Source organism: Ochotona princeps, chromosome 30, assembly GCF_030435755.1.
Source record: "Ochotona princeps isolate mOchPri1 chromosome 30, mOchPri1.hap1, whole genome shotgun sequence".
Taxonomy (NCBI): Eukaryota; Metazoa; Chordata; class Mammalia; order Lagomorpha; family Ochotonidae; genus Ochotona; species Ochotona princeps.
Window position 1 is genome coordinate 10658112 of NC_080861.1, and position 21731 is coordinate 10679842.

Genomic DNA, 21731 nt, shown 5'->3' on the forward strand with positions numbered 1-21731 from the left:
GGCAGGTACTGCAGCATGATCAAACCCAGCCTCCTCCCAGCCCTGGCTCTCAAAAGTGTCAAGTGAGTTCATGGTCCAGCCTGGCCTAACCCATCACCACCCCAGCTCTTGTGCAAACCAAGGGTGCTGCAGTCCCACAAAGGCGATCCCACAAGTACCCTACAGAATCTGCCCCCCAGATCTGGTTCTCTCACATTCTGATGGGTGCTGTGGCCCAGGCCCCCCTGCTCTGACACTTGCAGGCAGGTACTGCAGCCTACCCCAGGTAGGCATGCTCCCAGCCACAGCTTTCTCTTGCAGCTCATGCTACTTAGCCCAGCCCAGGTCTTCCACATGAATGGGTGCCTTGGCTTGACTCAGACATGCATTCTGATTTCCCCCCTCTAAAGCACTCCATCTCGGCTCCCTCGCCTACCTGCCAGTGCAGTGAAGACTCCAGCAGCTGTTCTCCTGTCAAACATGCCTTCAGTTGCTCCCAGTCATATAGGTCCCACACCTTCCTCCCCAGGAAGTCTGCATTTCCCCATCTGGGGACTGGGAGTGGTGTGTCTGGGCCCAGCATTCTCCACCTTCCCCACATGCCTTTTATTTATATATATAATAGCCATGCTGCTACATTAGTGTAGTTAACACAAATTTGGCATTGACCAGGCCTAGAATGTCCACCAGCTATTGGCTGCTTTTCTTCAAGCAGTGTAACACTTCCCTGCCTATTAGGCAATCTAGACAGTTGTCTACAGCTGGGAAAATGCATGTCCTGTTGTGAGTTTTGGAAAAGGCAGGACTGGTGCATCCTTGACAAAAGGCTGATGAGGAAAATGGAAGACAGTGTTTTTAACCTGGAGACTTCAGGGAGCGTTTCCTGCAGAACAGTAAGGGGAAGTGGGAACACGTGTCTCACAGGAGGGTGTGCGTGCCAGGGAAGCCAGGAGGCCAGTGTGGGAGGCAGGGCCGAGGTGACCAGGGATGTGTTTCAGGCTTTACTGAGTATTTGTTGTTTCCTTTCTGAAGTTTCTGTGAGCAATTGTTGGATCCTTTGATCAACTAAGAGTGTGTGCCTTTCTTGGGAAGCAGCATCTCCACTTCGGAAATGACAGGGGAAGAGAAGAGTGAAGATATGTTCTCATGGGAGAGAATTGAAGTATGAGAGCAGGGGGTACGAAGGCCCCTGCAAAGGCCCTGTGAACAACACATAGGATGCCCTGTACCGTGTGTTTCCCTAGCCCCTGCTTTGGGTTGCCTGTCAGACTGCAAGCGTGTGCCTGCCAAGTCAGTGCAGTGGCTGTGTGGTGGCAGCTGGTGGCAGGCAGGACTTAGAGTGGTTTGCAAGTGCTCCGCGAACTCTGTCACCCTGTGAGCCTTTCCCACGTGTTGACCCCTCTCAGGAAGCAGGTGCCAGCCGGCTGGGAGAGGGTGGCAGCGGCCTTTCCATGTTGGAGGTCTGAGGGACAGGGTTGTGAGGTTCTGGGCCACTGTAGTAGTAAACTCTGAGTTCAGCAGGTGACTGGCTGGCACAGTGCTACCGATTTTATCTCCTTGCTTGACCTTTGAGAAAAATCACTATTAACATCAATGTTTTGTAGAAAGGATGATTTTTTAATCACATGATGTGAACTTGTTATGTAAATAAAGGACAACTCTTTATTTTGAATAAATAAGATTAGGAAGAATGTGGAGTTTATCCCCTCCCAGCCAAGTGCTCTTGCGTAAGAATCACTGGCCCAAGCACTGAGCCTGTTCCTTTTGGGAAGCTTCCTAGATCCTTATCCTGCCTTCTCTACTTGCCACAGTGAAGGAGCTTTGCTGGTGTCCGGGACTGGTACTGTCTGTGTGGTCACCAGGGAAGGGACAGGGCTACCCTACCCCTTGGACTAATTTCTTTAGTTAAAATAGTCATTTAAAAATTCTGTTGATTTTATTGATTTGAAAGGCAGAGGCCGACTCGGCAGTGGATCTGGGACTGAAGCCCAGGCACTCCACCAGGGATCACAGCCGTCCCAAAGCAGCGCCTTACCCACTGTGCCCAAAGCAGGTCCGTCTAAGCCTCCCTAGGTGGGTTTGCACCTCCAGGGTGTGTGTCTTTCTCTAACACATCATCTTAGGTCCCAAGTCATCCTGACCTGGACCTCCTCCGAGCCGGAGGCTTTCTGAGAGTAGGCACTGGCTCTGACCATTCTTGTGCAACATTGGACTTTTGTCACCCGCGTTAAAGCAAGTGAGGAGGATTCCCCATCTCAGCTACTACCAGTTACCTCACAGTGAACATCCCTGGCCAAACAGTGTCCCATGCCAGCTCTGCCTCAGCCTGCCTTTGCCTGAGGCTTGCGGAGCCTCGCTGGAGGAGAGGAAGCTGTTTAATCCTTGGCCTGCTTTCCATCTCTTCCCAGATAGTAATGTCCCCGCAGCTGCCCTGTCAACTGTCTGTTCCAGCCTTGCTTCCCCTCCTTGCAGCGGCCATGAGGCAAGGATCCCTTGCTGTCTCCAACGCTGCCATCTGTCCTCTCCGCCCTGACTAGGATGTGCATGCCGACAGCCACAACTCTGTCACTGCCAGCTTCCTCATCCAGGCACAGGAGCCCAGAGTTAACTTCACCTGTAGAGAAGGGCCTTCGTGTGGAATACAAAGGTGTGAGTAGCTGAGTGGTCTCAGGACGCTGGGGTTGACTTGATTTTACACACTCAGGGTTCCATCCCGGGCAGCCCTATTGCAGGTGCCGCTGGAATCTCCTGCGACTGCTCTGCGTGTCGGTTCACACGCTGCAGTGTGCAGGGTTTTGGGGACGGCGGGGCGGCAGGGACTGACACTGCTGAGGGAGAAGCAGGTTGCAGCTCAGGGCATGCGCCATGCCCACCAGCCAACCTGCCCGTTCTCACAGCTGTCTGCTTCTGGGCTTTGCCCTTGGCTAGGCCAGGTGGACATCCGTCCCCTGGTCAGGCTTCCATGTGGCTGGGCCTGTGCCCCAGTGCTGGTGCCTGCAGCTCACCAGCAGCTCCTGAGTGCTCTGTGTTCTCAGCAGCGTCTTGACTGCTGTGCTTTGTGGCCTTATGTGCTGCTCACTGTTAGAGCGTGGTCACGTATAGTGGCAGTGCCATCCGCCAGCAGGACTCTGAGAGGTCTGAGTGATGAGAAGCACCTGTATTTTAGTGGCTGTCCTGTAAGTCTGGTTGCTATTCATCTTGCCTCATGCTTATATGGTGTACAGCACCCATGCTTGTAAGTTGCTGTCTTTTTAAAAAAGATTTTTTTATTTTTAGTGGAAAGGCAGATATACAGAGAGGAGGAGAGACAGAGAGGAAGATCTTCCATCCGATGGTTCACTCCCCAAGTGAGCCGCAGCGGCTGGAGCTGAACCAATCCGAAGCCAGGAGCCAGGAGCTCTTCTAGGTCTCCCACGTGGGTGCAGGGTCCCAAGGCTTTGGGCCGTCCTGAACTGCTCTCCCAGGCCACAAGCTGCCTCCTGGGGGGCGGGGGGGGGGGGGACGTGTGAATTGGAAGCTGGAATCTGAAGCAAAATGCTGGACTCAAAGCCAGGCATTGCAGTGTGGGATGCAGACATCTTAAGTAGCATTTAAATGCAGTACTGAATGCATGCCCTAGAATATCACATTTTCATTAGAAATCTGTCTGGTACTCCCTTGGTGGTAAATATTAAATCGCCCCAGGAAGCAGCTGATACCCACACGTGCAGTCCCTGCTTGGCCACGTGTCACCGTATGAGCTGTGGTGGCCAAGCAGTGGCTGCTGGTGGAAGTCTTTGGTGTCTGCTTGTCATTCCAGTGCTAGGCAGCTGTGAAGTATCATGTATCAGCGCTCCATCTGTGGCCTCTAAGCAGCTCACTTCGCTTGGTGGAAGCTGTTACTGCTCAGCTGGAGGGTGTGTCGAAACCACTTAGACTTGGCCATGAGAATGTAGCCAGACCCTGCCCCGCAAACCCAGCCCTGTGTGACGATTCAGGGAATTGCCTCTCTGGTTCAGGCTCTCTGCCCTTTGCAAATAGGAACCGCCTTCCCTTTTCTCCACAGGGCCACAGCCAAAAGAAGCCAGTGACTGCCAGAGTGCAGTAAATGGCTCTCCTCACCCCTTGACCTTGGTGTTTCCTGGTACTTGGGAGTTGTAGTTTCTGCAGGCGAGGAGGAGAGAGAAAACAAAGCAACTGTAGTAGCATTAGCCCCACCAAGTGCCCCCTCCCCTCCAGCAGCACTTGGCAGGGAACGACCTGCCCTTAATGCACATGCATGCCAGTGCAAGCCCTCTCAGCGCTGCTGTGAGCTGGAGGACAGCAGAGCACAGTGGCTCTGGGCCAGCCTGACTTCTGGACAGAGCAGGTGTCATGTTGTGCACCTACTTTTTTAGCTTCGGGCAGGGAGGAGCTGTGCTTCCTTCTGTTCTCTCTCAGTTGGGGGCGTACAATTTGGACTCGGTGGAGTTGATGCTGGTTTCTCAAAACGTCTTCAGCTTTCGCCAGGAGAGGATGCTCAACATTTTTGAAACTTCCACGTTGTTGTTGAAATCACCTCTCTATTACACTAAGCATTCTTCATGGGATAAGTTTACATAAAACTCATTCATTCCGTCAATAAGGAGAATTTTTGTTTTATGAAATTTTAATACATTTTTAGCAGAATATGAGATTTTCTTGTTTTGTTTAGCCCTGCAAACTCTTTTTTTCTACTCATTTATTCATTAATTACATTGTATTACATGACACAATTTCATAGGTACTGGGATTCTCCCCCCTTCACCCCAAACCCTGCAAACTCTTGTATGCATCCAAATGTGAAAGAGAAAAGAAACAGTAAAGTAAGAAAGGCAGACCTGTAAGTGTGGTGAAATGCTTTGTGCCGAGTCCCAAGGTAGATACCTGTATTTGTGAGCTCCATGGGTGAGGTAGAAAGGAGCTTGGTGTAGAAAAAAGTAGATCGCATTGGCCAGAACTGACTTCAAGGCTTTGTAGTTTCATATACATCATTTACCCCTGCATATCTCCCCATCTTTAAAATGGGCATAATGGGGCCCTGCGGCGTGGCCTAGCAGCTAAAGTCCTCGCCTTGAACGCCCCGGGATCCCATATGGGCACCGGTTCTAATCCCGGCAGCTCCACTTCCCATCCAGCTCCCTGCTTGTGGCCTGGAAAAGCAGTCGAGGATGGCCCAAAGCTTTGGGACCCTGCACCCGCGTGGGAGACCCAGAAGAAGCTTCTGGGTCCTGGCTTCAGATTGGATCAGCTCCAGCCGTTGCTGTCACTTGGGAAGAGAATCACGGGATGGAAGATCTGGAAAAAAAAAAAAATCAGCCTGCTATAGATTTACTGAATTTTGGTTGCTTTGGCAGGGCCATACCAAATGGTACAGCCCAGCTTCAAACTAAATGATAACAGCCTGTGGGCTAGGTGTTCTCTGCTCTAGTGGGATTAGCATTGGTTATTTGGGGCAAGCATTTACCCAGCAGCTACACAGGTTGACATTGAAATGCCAGGGTTCAGTTCTCCATTCCAGCTTCCTGTGGATGAAGGCCCTTGGTGGTACTGGTTTTGGCTCAGGTGATTGGTTCTTGCCACCCTTGAGCACCAGACCTGAGCTGTAGCATATAGGGAATGAACCAGCAGGTGAGACACTTGTTTCCACTCCCTCTCTAAAGGTTTTTTTTCCCAAGTTTGATTATATATTTGTTGATTAGGGTGGGAATGAGAATGAATGGTCAAGGATTAGGGGAACATGGGTCAGACTATTGTTTCTAAATTTTCTTCCTGTTCTTCCTGTATCTGGGGTAAGACAGGAAATAAGCAGCGAAGACACACCCAGGGGCCTAACTGCATCAATACCCAGGGATGGGGACAGCTCCCCGATGTCATCCCAGGGTCCCCTATCTGGAGCATGCTCTGAGGGTTCTGGTCAAGTGGTTTTGATAGTTCTGAAATGCTGTCAGTCTTGCTAATCCAAAGGATGAGGAAATCCTTCCAAGGTCCATTGGCTGACATAGTCCACCTTAAGAGTCTCCATTTGCCCAGATATTTCTGTCAACATTTGGCTAGGGTAGTTGACCAATTTGTTCTATCCTCTTTCCTCTGCTGTATTACCAGATGTCCTCTGCAGGCCCCAGTGGACTGCCATATCCTCCATGTGCATCTAGACGTGCCATCCACTGCTCTGTTTTTTCCACTGAGGAGTCCTGGTTCTGACACATGCACTCCATCAGACCACAGATCCTGCTGCTCTCCCTGTGGTTGGAGTTCTGAATCCGGCAGTTCAGTTGGGGGGATCCACAAAAAAACTTCAGCTGAGGTGACTCCAGACCTGACTTGTATGAGGTCTGACTCAGCCCACCACCCACATCAGTCTATGCAAACACACTGATAGTTTGAATTCCTGGGTCAGTTCTGTCTCCAGCCCCGTCTCCTACATAAACCAATGAGTATTGTGGCCCAGCCAGACCCTGCCTACCAGTCACTCACCTGTCATGTATACCAGCAGGAACTGCAGCCCAGCCGGAGCGACCCCCAGCAACCCCCACTTGGCCTGCCCCCAGCCCTGGTTCCTGTGTTTGTCAGTATGTGTAGCAGACTGGGCCAGTCTGTCCCATGTCCCATTCAACTCTCATACACATCAATGGGTGTTGAAGCCTAACTCAACCCAACCAGCTCCACTATCCAGCCCACGCTCATGCAGCCGGTGCCACCGCCTGTCTAGCCAGGCTTGTCCCCAGTCCTGGTTCACGTGCTCACCAGTGGGCATTGCAGCCTATCAGAGAGATGCCCACAGTTTCCCCACTGGGCCCATTCCTAGATCTTGTATTCTCCAGGTGGTCTGCAGTCTAGCTTGACAGGACTTGCCCTCCAGTCCCAGCACTTGCCAGCTGATGTTGCAGCAAAGCCCAACCAACCTGAACTTATTGTGGCTCATACATGTACCAGTGGATCTTGTTAGTCCAGTCTGATTCCACCCCAACCCAGTTCACGTGCAGGCCAACAGGTGTTGTAGCCCTGCCCTGCTTGGTCTATCACACTCACCAGTAGGAGCAGTGGCCCAGCAGGGGAGCCTGTGCTGCTCCCCCTGCCAGTCTGCACCCCACCTTGCAGGTCTCACATCTGCTGGTGGGTGCTGTGGCCCAGTGTGGCATAGCATACCTCACATCAGCATTTGTCAGCCAGTGTTGTAGCCTGGCCCTGCCCGGTCTGCCCCCAGTTCCAGCTCATGCTGGTGGGTGCTGTAGCCTAGTCTGGCCCAGCCAGTCCCCAGTCCTGGCCCTAATGTGAACTGGCTGGTGTTGTGGCGTGGCCCAGCCTGGTGTGAGCTGCTCCCACCCTTGGTTCTTGCACTCACCAGTGGGGACTACATCCTAATAGATGCAGTCAGGATGGGAAGGGTTGAGGATCAGGGGCTAGTGGGTGAGACCCATGTTTACACATTTTCTTCTTCTCATATATGAGAGGGTGATACAAGAGGAGAAACCATGCCTAGCTTCCCAACCGCAGCATTACCCAGAGATTGGGGAACTGCTGGCCGATGCCATCCCAGGGTCCCCATTGTGGAGCATTTTCGGAGGGTTCTGTTCATGTTTTCAATAGTTCTGAGGTGCTGCTGAGATCGTCACTCCACAGATGAGGAAATCTTTCCGCGGTCGATTGGCTGTCATAGGCGTCTCCTTTGGCCCAGCAATCTGCTGTCAAGTTTCACTGGGGTAGTTGATCATTTTGTTCTGCCCTCCATCCTCAGCAAATCAATGGGTGTTACGGCCTAGCCCAACGCACACTAGGCCCTCACCTACCGCAGGGGCCACCCCTACTTCTTAAGCAAACCAGTGGGAATTGCAGTTCCACAGGGGGAGAACACATATCCCCTAGAGAGTCTGCCCCAGACCTGGTTCTCACGTGCTGGTCAGTGTCATGACCCAGCTTAACATTACCCATCCCCTGTTGTGACCTCACTGGCGGGTGACCCTGGCACGTAGGCCCCCAGCCCTAGCTTTAGTGTGCGCTGGTGAGTGGTGGTTGGCAGTGATCCATGCTAACAAGCCCATTTCAGGTCTCCCACATGGGCTTGTGCATCAGTTTGACCCAGAATGGTCCTCCAGCTTCTGCCCTCCAAACCACTCAGTCTCAGCACCCTGCTTACTTGCAAGTACAGTGGCTTTATCAATGCAAGTCCCTCAGAAGTCATTCCTCACCTGCATCATACTCCCTCATGGGTCCTCCCTCCCACACATCCCCTTACCCCCTTCCCTCATCAGTCCATAGTCGCTGTGCCTGATAGTGTACTGGTTCCCCAGCCTAGCCTTTTGAAGCCCAGTCTTCCAGTGGGGTGGTGTACTGGCCTGGATCTCTGCCCACCCACTAGGGTCTCATGTTTCTGGCATGTATGCTGGCCTGGGACCTTACCCCTCCACACACCCAAAATCCAGGCCCATTCACAGTTCCCAAGCCCATCCACGAGCACACCAGCCAGCATGCTGACCCTGCTAGCCATGCTCTTCCTGCCCAGGACCAGGAATGTGGGAAAATTCCCAGGCTCACTCTGCCTCTCTGTGTGTGAGCCCCCAGGTCCCCATGCGCCAGTGCGATCCCTTTAGCCCCCTGCCAGCCTGTATCCCAGGCCCCCTGAGACAAGCCTGCCACCCCCAGGCACGCCTGGGCAAAAGGCGGCCTGAAGTTTTTTTAAGAGTCAGTTATTTTAGGATCCCATTATATTCTTAAAATTTATTGTAGACTCCAGGAGCTTTTTATTATGTAAGTGTGATTAATGATCACAAAATTTTACTGTATTCAAAACTGAAACAAACATTTAATTAATTTTAAACTGACAGTAAAACATCAATACAAATAACCTTTGTAATGGAAATAACTACTTTCCAGAATTAAAAACTTGGAAGAGGAACACTGTTTTTCATATTTGCAAATTGCTTTAATGTCTGAATAGAAGACAGCTGGATTTTCCTATCGGCTACTGCATTCATTTGATGCTCCATCACATCTGGTAGTCTCAGGAAAACCTCAGTACAATTGTGAGAGATGTTTTAAATTGATGGAAGTAGCTTGACCCGGGGCTAAGCTGGTGCCCTGAAAGGCTCTGGAGAGCTGCCTGGCCTTTTCTGGATGGTGCAGGGCTGGCTTGAGCTGTGGGCAGCTGTGTCCTGCAAATCCACTTGAGGTCTGCATTGTAAGAAGTCCCAGGACTGGACCTGGGATGCCCTGGAAGGAGTAATCAGGTCGAGAGTGAAGACACAGCGAGACTGTTGAGAGTATGCAAGACAGTTCCAGGCTGATTGGGCGGTGCAGGGGATTTCCAGGAAGAAGAGTTGTCAGCATAAAGAAAAGGAGTTATTGGCAAGAATGAGAGACGGGGAAACGGAGGTCTTCCATCTGCTGATTCACTCCCCAAATGCCCATGCCAGCCAGGAACCAGCAGTAATGCCATCTGGCTTTCCCAGGTGTGTGGCAGGGACCCAAGTGCATGGGCCCTCTGCTGCTTTCCAGGTACACTAGCAGGGAGCTGGATAGGAAGTACAGAGAAGCCAGGGCTGGAGCCAGGCACTCCAGGGTGGCATACTGGTGTTCCAGCCGGCCATTGAACTGCTGCCATAACAGCTGGGAAAGCAGGTGTGGACAGCCCACCCATGTGGGAGACCAGTGGAGTTCAGGTTCCTGGAGTCCGCTTGGACCAGTCCCCCACTGAGGCCATTCACGTAGTAAACCAAAGGATGGAAAACCTTTCTTTTGCTACCTTTCTCTCTCTCTCTGTCAAATAACTAAACAAATGAATACATCTTCAAAATAAAACTTGAATAAGCCTGTAGTAAGTGATGAAGTAATCAGATTCACAACACAAAAGTAACCAGAAGGTCCCAGTGCAGGATTGTTCCAGCAGGTGTCTGTCCTGAGCAGTGTGTTGAAGGTCTGTGTCACTCCCCACTGCCTTGCGGCCCCTCCCACCCCGCCTGCAGTGGGTGGGCAGTAGTTGCAGCCTACAAGCTGTGCAGGTGGGGGAGAGTGTGTGTGGGAGACCTTGAGCTGAAGTAAAGATCACAATCAAAGCCAAGCTCCAGAATCTCTTACTGGAGTTGAGCAAAACCTGGTAAGTTCCTTCAGGGGAGTTTCCGCATCCTTTGAAAGCTCTGCTGTGGCACTGCTGTATTTGGAGATTCTCAGCACCAGAATACAGCTGGTAACCCCAGGACCCTCTGCCCTCAGAAAGCCCAACAGGCTGTCCTGATTCTCCCCTGCCTGCCTCTCTGCGACACGATTATCGTCCCAGTCATGCCCTGTGAGCTGGAAACACTCAGAAGCAGGCTCATCATCCATTGCAGTCTAAGCACCCAAAGAGCAGTTTTAGGTCTGCTCACCCAAAAGTACTGCAGCTTCAAAATCCAGCTTGACTATCTGTGTGGGAAATGGAGAGGCCTAATCATACATTCAGAATTGTTCTCAGGCACAAGAGAGCTACTGTCCAGTCCACCTTTCTCTCTCTTCTTTTTTAAGGTTTATTATTGCAAAGGCAGATATATAGAGAGGAGAGACAGAAAGATCTTCCATCCACTGGTTTACTCCCCAAATGGCTGCAACAGCTGTGGAGCCAATCTGAAGCCAGGAGCCAGGAGCTTCTTCCGGGTCTCCCTTGTGGGTACAGGGTCTCAGGCTTTGGGCCGTCCTCCTTTGCTTTCCCAAGCCATAAGCAGGGAGCTGAATGGGAAGTGGAGCAGCAGGGATACAAACCCGTGCCCATGTGGGATCCTGGCACTTGCAAGGTGAGGATTTAGCCACTGAGCCATCACGCTGGCCCTAAAGTAGTTTTCTTAAAACTGTCCTTACTCTAATTCCTTCTCCATATACAAATATAAGTTTCCAGATGACCTGGATTGTATTTTCTAAATCAGTGATACATAGAAAAACTACAATCGAGTGACTAGCTAGGCAAGATTGAACTTATATGGTATTTTAATTATTTCACCTAAATTGGAAACACTGTTGTATAATCCTAAATAATAGTACATATTTGATCATTTTTAATTAAATATTGTTACTTGCTATTATGCAAAGCCTTAGAGAATTATGGTGAAAATACTCTCTAAAGACTTAAAATTTGATGTAAGAGAAGTGGTATATCCACAAACAAATTTCTCTTTCTGGTTGGAAGCCTAGTCAACTATGTATCAGAAAGTCCTGTGGCAGTTTGGTGGTGTCTGCTACAAGAAGGCGGTAGGTGCCATTTCCTCGGGTTTTAGAGGGGGCTTTGCCGAAAGGCATTGATTGGCTCCTCTTGCTTTCGACCTTGACTGCCTGAATTATGTCCTTGCATTTAAGAGGATGCTGCCTGTACTGGGGCTCACTCCAGCGTGACTGTCTCAGAACATGTACCACCCATGTGGATTTCTGGGTGGTTTGCCTATGGAAGCAGTCCTTTAGATTGGCCACTTGGGTCTACAAATTCTTCCCTAGCAACAGTAACCTATACGAGTGGCGCTTCCCTAACGGTGGTAATGGAGTGGGTTAGGGGAAGGGGCAAGCCTGTTTCCCTTCCCTCCCTATTCCTTGTAGGAGAAAGCCTTTGGTATGTTTGCCACTGCTGTGTCAATGGTTGCCTTGCACTCCCTCTCCCACACTCCTCCATTTTTTTTTTTAAGTTTATTCGTTGTTTGAGAAGCAAAAACAGAACAAGAGAGCAAGTTCCCACAGAGGGAGCGAGCCCAGGTCTTACACGTTACTGACAGACACCCACCTCTTGGGCCATCATTCCTGACTTCCAGGGTGGACAGAAGCAGAAATCGTCAGTGGAGCAAAGCCAGGACTCCAACCCAAGCACTCTGAAATGAGATTCCAGGCATCTCAACGGTGTCTTCACTGCCAGTTCCACTGCTTGTCCCTGATCTGCTTAGTAACTGTTACCAGTCTCTATCTATTAGTAAGATTTTCTGATTTTTAAAGTTCTTTCTACTACTCACTTCTTGGTTAAAATGGCCTCTGTTTTATGAAAAGGACATTAAGGGTAAGATTTTTTTCTGGATGTGCTACAGCTCTTCTGGAGATGGCAGCTTTCACTCCATGTTCTGTTGGAAGACCACATGGGTGGTGGCAAGGACTTCCCTGGCAGATTGCTTTTGTAGCTGATCTGTCATCTTTAGGAAAGAGTAAAATCAAGAATGGGGTTTTTAGGGCCCGGCGGCATGGCCTAGCAGCTAAAGTCCTCGCCTTGAACGCCCCGGGATCCCATATGGGCGCCGGTTCTAATCCCAGCAGCTCCACTTCCCATCCAGCTCCCTGCTTGTGGCCTGGGAAAGCAGTTGAGGACGGCCCAATGCATTGGGACCCTGCACCCACGTGGGAGACCCGGAAGAGGTTCCAGGTTCCCGGCATTGGATCGGCGTGCACCAGCCTGTTGCGGCTCACTTGGGGAGTGAATCATCGGACGGAAGATCTTCCTCTCTGTCTCTCCTCTTCTCTGTATATCTGACTTTGTAATAAAATAAATAAATCCGAAAATAAAATAAATAGATCTGAAGCCGGGAACCAGGAACCTCTTCCGGGTCTCCCACGTGGGTGCAGGCTCCCAGTGCATTGGGCCGTCCTCAACTGCTTTCCCAGGCCACAAGCAGGGAGCTGGATGGGAAGTGGAGCTGCTGGGACTAGAACCGGCGCCCATATGGGATCCCGGGGCGTTCAAGGTGAGGACTTTAGCTGCTAGGCCACACCGCCGGACCCCCTTTAAGCATTTTCTAAAGTATAGAGGTACTAGATGATAACTGAAATTGGGGAGTTAGAAGATAGGACTTGGTGTTGTCACTCATATTCTCACCTATTCTGTTGCTGCTTCCCTAACTCCAGTGGCATGCTATGTCAGGAATTGCTTGGAATTTGCAAATGGCTAGATATGGACTTGGAATAGATGGAGCCCCAAGCCTCTGCTCCTGTTGGATCATGCTGGCCCACTGTGCCCCAGCCCCTCTTCATTCTCTGTGGCTGACTGCAGATCCACGCCTAGTGTGCTGCTCATCTGCCTGAGCAGCCGCCCCCGAGAGCAGCTAGAGAAAGGCCTAAAATACATAAGGACCAGGGTATTGTATTAGTGTAAGCAAGGACCCTCTACAGGAATGTTTTAACGTGATACCACAGAAATATGTAACAGGTGAGTGCTTGGCCAGACTTTCTGCTGAAGATTCCTGGCAAAGCCTTTAGCATTCCCAGTCCCGCTGATGCTTTCAGAGAGCACTGATGCCCCCAGCCCTCCCCCTGTGCTCGGCTGCCCGCTTTCTGGATCAGCATGTCCCAACTTTGCGAGGGGAAAAAAATGGGGTACCAATGTTGTATTTCTCTATAATTAATGCACATAAAAAGCTACATGAACTCACCCAGTGCTGAGTGAATTTCTCAAGCTCTTTATTTAGGCACTTATGTGTGGTATTTTAAAAATTATTCCATGTTGCCTTTACTTTTTAATAGATTTAATACATGTATTTAAGCACAAGCATTTAACAAATATAAACTTGTCATGAAAGTTACAGTGCATATATGATAAACACCCATAATGCCACTACCCAAGAACTAGAACATTCGTTAAAACTTGTACTGCATGATCTTCCAGAGGGTGTTCTCAGACCTTGGAATTGCAACTCTTGTGGCCTTGGGGCTACAGGACCACCCCACCCTGCTGCATTGTTGAGTCTCTCCGGGTCTCTGTTCTTGAGTATTCAATCTGTTTCTTGATTATTTTACCATGCAGTTTCATGTCACATTGTTTATTGTTTTTCTTGGAACCTACCCAAAGTTTTTGCAGAAATGTAGTATTTTTGTTGTTGTGAAATAATTGTTTGTGCTGCATATTTGGTTGGCTTCCCTGACTGTCTCTACGTCTTTTCTAAAATGTCAAGGGAGCGTGCAGACACACAGAAGACAACAATGACTTTAATGCACAATGGAATTTGAGGACCACCTGTTTTCTTTACAGTCCACAAAATTTGCTTGTATTGACACACTGTTAAATCAATGATTTATGTAATGATGTGAAAAAATTAGCGTCAAGCTGCTGATTCACTTCCCAGATAACCACAACAGCAGGGTTGGGCCCAGCTGAAGGTAGAAGCCAGAAACTCCATCTGGATTCACACGTAGATGGCAGTGACCCAGAGAGTTGAGGGCCATTGTCTGCTGCCTTCCCAGGCCCATCAGCAGGGAGCTGGGTTGGAAGTGGAGCAGCCAGGACTAGAGCTCAAATGGGATGGTGGCACCTCCGGCAGCGGCTTTCTGTAGAAACCACAACTCTGGCAGAAGTCGGCCTACACGGATGTGACCTCTGCAGTTAAACTAACCTCACTGTTGGTCTGTTTTTTTAGGTTACTTTAGTCTCTTGGCATCATAGAGTTGGCGTGACAGGATGGTTTTAGGAAGCACCTGGAAACAGTGTCAGGACTACACTGTAAAGGCTCAGCTCCTCACTTGGGGGAAGATTTTTTTTAGAGTAGGTAGCAGTATAGAGAAATTTATAACTTTCGCCTCTAAGTCTCAGATCAAACTTGATAAAAAAAAAACTCTCATCTCCTTAGTTCCTGTCTCAGCCACCTGTAGTCTGGTAAACAGGGTCTACAGACTTCTGCCTGTTTTAGCTCAGGCTGCTATAACAAATACCATAACGTGTGTGGCTTATAAACTACGAATTTATTTTTCATAGTCTGAGTGTAGAAATCTAAGATGGAGCTGCATCTTCCTGTGTGGTGAGGGTCTGCTTCTGAGTTCCCCTCATGGTGTATGTTTGGTGGGAGAAAGCTGGGGATCTCTTAAGACACCGATTCCTTTAATGACCACAGGCTGTCACTGGGAGGGACAGACTAAGAGCTCTCCCTACATTTCACCTTGTGGAAATTTTGGTCCAGTGTTATATAGAAGTAGCAAGCCTTTAACACAACTGACCATATAGTGTGGATGTGATAAATGACCTCTGAGTGTGCTCATATATTCAGTTGAAGTTTTATTTAAAAGTTCTTGGGAATACTCCATCTCAAGAGTTCTAAGGATCATATAGTCAGAGCCAATGGGAATAATAAATACTGATCAATACCATGTAATTAAAAACTTCTGTGAGTTATGGTTCTACAGTGATCATGTTAATTTCTAAGCCATTCCTGTGAGATAGGTGGTATGAACTTGGGTTTATGTCTAGTAACATTCTCTTAGCACGCACAGCTAGCACGTGCTGACCCAACTTGAGTTCCCATTGCCTTTTGGTTGCTCAGTCGGGATCTTTTTCTCTCAACTCTATTTTCTTCTTTTTTTTTGGGGGGGGGGTATCATGTTTTCTTCCCTAACTTTTGATTCTTTCTGGTTTTCTTTGGTAAGCATAAATGTTACCATTTCTACCCCAAATTTCACACTGAAAGAAAAACCACCATGGTTGATTGGAGGAAAGCAGAGAACACATGTAGCCTTTTTATTCTACCCTGTTTTTTTCTGTCTCTGAAATGAGGGAATCAAAATTTGTTCTCAACCAGTTGGAGAGCATTTTGAACAAGGAATTTGTCTTGTCCATTGTCAAAAATCCTGATGTGCCTCGTCCATAGGCATTCAGTTCACACCATGTATCGAAAGAGTAGTTTTGTCTGCCCTGTGGGAATTGTTCTGAGTATTGACTGGGTTCTACAGTTCTAAGCACAGAGCCTTGTGGTGTTTGCCCAGCCCAGAGCAGTAATCTGGAAGCTGTTCAGAGGTCAGTCAGTCGCTTCTTAGCATTATCCGTGGTATAGCCGTGCTGTGTGAAGTCTAAGTTAATGGCCAAAACCACTTGCCCTATGTTTTGCCTTTCCCCTTCACTTTTCAATACCATAGTACTCCACTTACTGGTACTGGTTATGGGAGGCTAAGTTAAGCTCTCCTGTTTCTGAATTTGAGAATACATTTTTTTAAAATGCTGTTAGTATACTTGAGAAGGCCACGGGGGATTGCATACATTGCATGTCAGTGAGTTCGAGTCCCCATTCTGCTTCAAGCTTCCTGTTGGTGGGAAGCAGGTGGAGGAGGAGAGTACTTGGGTCCCTGCCCCCTACGTGGAGCTCTAGATTGGCTCTGCAGCTGCCGGCTTTAGCTTGGCTCTAGGCAGGGGAGCAATGAGGAGTGAACTAGCAGAATGGAACCCCAGGTCGGTCTGTCTTCCTTTGAAATAAAAATCTTTTAATACTCTGGAGGGTTCTGTGGTTAGATTATGGTGTAACCAAGTATTGTAGGTGTTAATGTCTCAACTATAACAGAGAGCCTAGTAAGATTGTATACTGAATGAAAATTTAATAACTTGTTATCAGATACTTGAGTCTCCTTTTCCCACCCAGCATAGTTTATTGGTTTATCAAGTAAAAAAAAAAATCATCTGCATTTATTGGAGCCTTTATTAAGGGCAAGAGTATTAAGATACAGATGGAGAAAGACATCTAGCCAGTGGGTCAGAAAAATGCAGCTGCTTTGTTTAAAACTATTGTCATTTGTCACTGTGCTAAGATGTTTCTTTCTTGTAAAAACAACTGCCCTGGCAAAAAGTATTTAATTTTGATGATCTTGACATAGTTGATGAGGGCTAGAGGGTCAAGGTCTACAGCAAAGTGGCTAAGACCATTGTTTCCACATTCTTTTTTCCTTCCTGTACCTGGGGGAAGGGGAGAGACAAAGGGAGAAGCCACACCCACCCTCCCAACCATCCCAGATTCCCCCGGGTGGGGCACACTCCAAAGGCACTGCTCACGTGGTTTCGGTAGTGCAACGATTCTGGAATTGCTGCCAGTCTCGCCAGTCCAGAACCCGCTGGCTGACATAGTCCACCTTTGTGTCTCCCCTTGCCCAGATTTTCGCTGCTGACACTTGGCTGGGAGAGTTGATCAGTTTGTCCTGTCCTTTGTTGTGGTACCAGGTGTTTTACGCAAGCTCCAGTGTACTACCATATCCTCCATGAGCACCTGGATATGCTGCCCACTGCTCTGTCTGAGCCACTGAGGAGCTCAGCTTTGACATGCACTCCCCGGTCAGACCATGGAACCTGCAGTTCTCTTCATGGTTGGGGTTCTGAGTCCAGCAGTTCAATTGGGGGGATCCCCAAAGAAACTTTGCCCGAAGTGATTCCAGACCAGATTCTTGTGTGTGCTTGCCAGTACAAGGTCCATCACAGACTGTCGCCCCAATCAGCGTATGCATATGCTGGTGGTTGCAGTTGCTGGATCAGTTGTAATATAATACTTCTATGAAGCATTACTCACATTTTCTTAGGGGAAAGGAGACATCTGAGAGTTGAGCAACATCCTCTGTGTTTTAGGAGCTAACAAAGGTTAGAATCACTTGTGCCGGGGGTGATGTTTTCTGCGGTTGAAGCTGCCTGAAAGACGTCCACTGTTGTCAGGGGTGTGAAAGGTGGGAGATGCCTCCATCTAACGGTTGACGTGCTCTTCCGCAGCGCTGGTCCCAAAGGTGACAACATCTACGAATGGCGGTCGACCATTCTGGGGCCTCCGGGATCTGTGTATGAGGGTGGTGTCTTCTTCCTCGATATCACTTTCACACCAGAATATCCCTTCAAGCCTCCGAAGGTAAGAAATGCCCGATCTATGTTCAAATTCACTCATTCCCATGAAAGACTAATGCAGGGTTTTTTAATTTTTAAGCTCAAAAATTGGATTGGGGGAAGGCTTTGTGGCCCAGTGGGTTAAGCTACCACCTGGGGTTGCCCACATCCCATACAGAAGTATCAGTTCTAGTCCTAGCAACTCCTTTAAAAAGTGAAAGGGCAGAATTACACAGAAATGGGGAGAAACAGGGGTCTTCCACCCCTAAATGGTCCCTCCCAGAGGCCAGTGTTGGTAAAGGCCCAGGGCGTGGTGCGGCTAGGAACTGAACCCAGGTCTCCATGTGGGTGGCGGTGGCCCAGTCGCCTCAGCCATCAGCACTGCCTCCCAAGAGGCAGGAGCCAGGGAGTGCATGCAGGCAATCACCTTACCGACTTACCTTCTAGTCTAACGGCCAGGCTCTGGGCGTTGTCACTTTGGCCTCTACTGCTTGCTCCATTGTGTAAATTCTGGGGTTTAGGTGGACAGCATGTTTGCAGGAGCTGGAATAAAACAAAAAGATCTCTCAGATCTTGTGCAGCTCTTTGTGAAGCTACTTCCTGCTAAGCATTTTGTTTGTCATGAAGTACTTGTTACCTGTGTACTCAAGATTTTATATTGTGATGTTAGTTTGAGGCAGTGCAGTACCATCAGCCAACACAAGAGGTCAGCAAACAATTAGCGGTTCATACTTCAAAATGCTAATGCTTAAAACATTAAACTTGCTTAAAATGAACTGGGGAGGGTATAGAAATTTTTTGTCAACAGACATTACTCTTACGATGGAATTGGCAATTCCTGATATGGAATCTATGAGCACTTTAAAACGTGTTGTTTTTTACTTTATTAGAGACAAAGATCTTCATCTGTTGGTCTGTTTCCTAAATTTGCAACACAGCCTGGGCTTTTTTTGGCCAGCCTGAGCCAGGAATCTGAAACTCCCTCTGGCCTCTGCCGTGGTTGGCATGGGTGTATTAGTAGGAAGCTGAGGGGCCAGACTAGAGCCAGGCACTCTAGGACAGGCATCCCCCATGACAGGGGCAGCACCAACCGCCCCACTGAGGAATGCTTTTAAACAGTGTTACTTTTCAGTCATTTGAAAATTTAGTAACAAGTTGTTGTGTCTTGTTGGGCTACCTTTTCCTTCTTTTTAAGGTTACATTTCGGACAAGAATCTACCATTGTAATATTAACAGCCAAGGAGTTATTTGCTTGGACATATTGAAAGATAATTGGAGTCCAGCACTGACCATTTCTAAAGTCCTCCTCTCCATCTGCTCACTTCTTACAGACTGTAATCCTGGTAAGGTTAATAATCCTCATTTGTTTTTCTGCATCTGAAAAATACTTGTTTTCCACAACAAATAAGAGTTTCAAATTACAAACGTGAATTTGCCTTTCAGAGAAAAATTCTAATTAAGTTCAGCCCATGATTTGGCATAGGTCGTAAGTCCCCCACTGGGAACAGGGCAGTAACTCCAGCACCAGGCACAGCATAGCCAACATTTTCACACATGCTCCCTCCTGCTCTTGTACCCCGCCCAGTTCTTAAGCCAGTCCTGTGTGCAGCTTCCACCTGCCATCTGCTGTTCTAACCTCCCCGTCAGAAATGCCCCCGAGCCGATGTCTGAGGGAAGAACTCGATTTTGAAATAGAATTTCTTTGCTGAACTATGCAGTGGGTACTGAATTGAGGTTTCCCTTCCAAAAAGTTTTTCCTAGATTCCCAGTATAAATTTAAAGGTTTTAAATTCCAAAGAAACACTGTTCTTAATTGAGAACTAGGTTTTGAGGTGGCAGCCTGGCTTTCTAGTGAGCGGTGTGGAGGTAAATGGTGTGCCCTGCCAGAGAGCTCGCCCAGTTCACATTGCCACCAGTGCCCAGGACTCGGGTGCTGTGAGTGCAGCCGACACGCACAGCAGTCTGGAATTTGAACATTCCAGTTTGTGCTGAACCCAACCGCTCACATTAAGAGCAAAGAAACTTACTGGGTGGTGGTGGTGGCTGAGAGAGTAACGGAGTCAACCAGGAAACAGTCCGACCAGTGCTAAAGCTCGGGCGTCGGGCTGGGGAAGCCTCCTTCCTCTTCCATGTGGTGTTCTGTCAAGTCTGGAAGGAAGAACAGGTGAGCAGTGCGGTGGCATTGCACTCTGGCATGCACTTCTAGGCTTTAAAGGGCCTTCTCCTTTCTCCAGAGTAATGTACGTTCTTCTCTTGCAGCCGACCCTTTGGTGGGGAGTATTGCCACTCAGTATATGACCAACAGAGCAGAGCATGACAGAATGGCCCGACAGTGGACCAAGAGATACGCTACATGAATTGGGCTTTCATTCTTACGTTATTCGTCTGTCACAAGAGAGCTGCTTATGATTTTGAAGGGATAGGGGAGGGTGGGAGTTGGTAAAGAGTAGGGTATTTCTATAACAGATATTATTCAGTCTTATTTCCTAAGATTTTGTTGTAACTTAAGGTATCTTGCTACAGTAGACAGAATTGGTAATAGCGACTTTTAAAATTGTCATTAGTTCTGCAGTATTAGCCGAGATGTAGAAAAGAATGTACATCTAGACATTTGGGTTTGGTTGCTTGTAGTCTGTAAAACAGCTTAATTTTGTGCAGGTTACACCCATGGCCATCAATGTAAAGTCCCTCTATGGTCTCATATGTTTTTGTTTAAAAAAATTTGGAATTTGCTTCCTCTTCTTGGAACAGAATATTGATATTTAACAGAGTTTTTAGAGACTGTCATCTCATATATATAAAATGGACATGTGGCTATAAGACCATATAGGAAATGAGTAGTTAATGTATTTTATTTTATATGCCAATCTACTTTGTGAAAAGATTAAAAGTTTGAATCAGGACTTATGAAAACCTGTAGTGAAATACCTTAAGCTGTTACTGTAAAGCGTGGCTAGAAGTTTCTCAGTGGATTGGTTTATGTTGTGGACTACTTAAGTCCTTGTTTGTTACTGTGCTAATAAACGATATTAAAACCACCACCTGATGCTGCTGGGCTTGTATTTTACATCTAACGATATTTAAATAGGTATCACTTACCTAGGTTCATACAACAGAGTAAATGTTGAGATGTCTTAGAAGGTTACGTGACTGAAGTTTTCAGAGATGAAGTCTACTGCATCTTTTTAAACCCATTTTCTAACTTTGTGGAAGCAAGTATGTGGGAATTGGGTTCTGTCACAAGGACAGGTAGGTGGGCATCACCTTGGAGGGTAGTTTGCTGGTATCGAAGGCTCCACATCCCTCCAGTCAGGAAGCTGCTGGGCCCCTGGGCACCAACACAGGTCTAAGGCAGGTCTAGTGGGAAAACAACAAACTATAAAAGATGAGCAACCACTGGAGAAGGCAGGAGTGTGCCTTCATCACTGACTGATGACTTTCTGACCAAAATAAAGGTGTTTGTGCTGAGGGAGCTTGAAGAATGGCGCAGCACCTGCCTATGCAGCAGCTCTTGGCTGTCACTCACGCACGGGGCCTCCCAAAACACTGCAGTTGTTGTCACACATCCTTGTTATTTCAGAATTTACACTTACAGCAAATAGTTAACCACTTCTGCATCTGAAGCCACTAAGTAACTTCTTTCCTTTTGTGTTATTTTGTCAATTTGCTACAGTTAGCCATGTTGTTAGTCCTTGAAGATTTTACTAATACCCTATAGCATTTTCTTTTGGAAAATGGCATCTTGATGCTGTCAGGCAGTTAGCTATCTCAAGAGGAAGCAAGAAGTTTCGCCTTCTGGTTTACAAAGGGGTCCGAAGGAGGAAGTAGACACAGTCATGAACTGCTTCAGACTATGTACTGCCACTAAGTCATGCTGGCCATAATTTAAGTAACACTAAATTAGGAGGTAAAATGTAACTTAGATACCCAGATTGTTCACCACTACTGGTCCAATTCTGATTCACAAACTCTGATTTTTATATTCCTGGACAACACATGATTGATGAACTTTTGAGAAACAAAGTGTGATTGAACTAAGAAGTCCACAAGTCCACATAGGGAGCCGCGCTGCGGCACAAACTGCCTGCAGTGCTTGTGTCGCCCATCCGCCCTCCGCCACCTGCTTAGGAAGAACAGTACAAGTGCTTGGGTGCCCGCCATCTACGTCACAGACCTGACTCCCAGCTGCTGCAGCCATCCGGGGAGTGAGTCA

At 48.1% G+C, this 21731-nt stretch overlaps 1 protein-coding gene across 2 annotated transcripts in view; it reads left to right on the forward strand.

The window, feature by feature from the left end:
* Positions 1-20556, forward strand: part of LOC101520587 (ubiquitin-conjugating enzyme E2 E1) — a 64720-nt gene extending 44164 nt beyond the window's left edge. The window contains exons 4-6 of one of the 2 annotated variants that reach the window (XM_004588292.4): positions 17411-17543; positions 18714-18861; positions 19778-20556. In XM_004588292.4, coding sequence (XP_004588349.1) covers positions 17411-17543; positions 18714-18861; positions 19778-19875 — 379 coding nt within the window. In that variant the 3' untranslated portion in view covers positions 19876-20556. Of the gene's footprint in view, positions 1-17410; positions 17564-17965; positions 18141-18713; positions 18862-19777 lie in introns of those variants that run through there. The other variant, XM_058657039.1, reaches the window with a different exon arrangement.
* The last annotated feature ends 1175 nt before the right edge of the window (positions 20557-21731 follow it).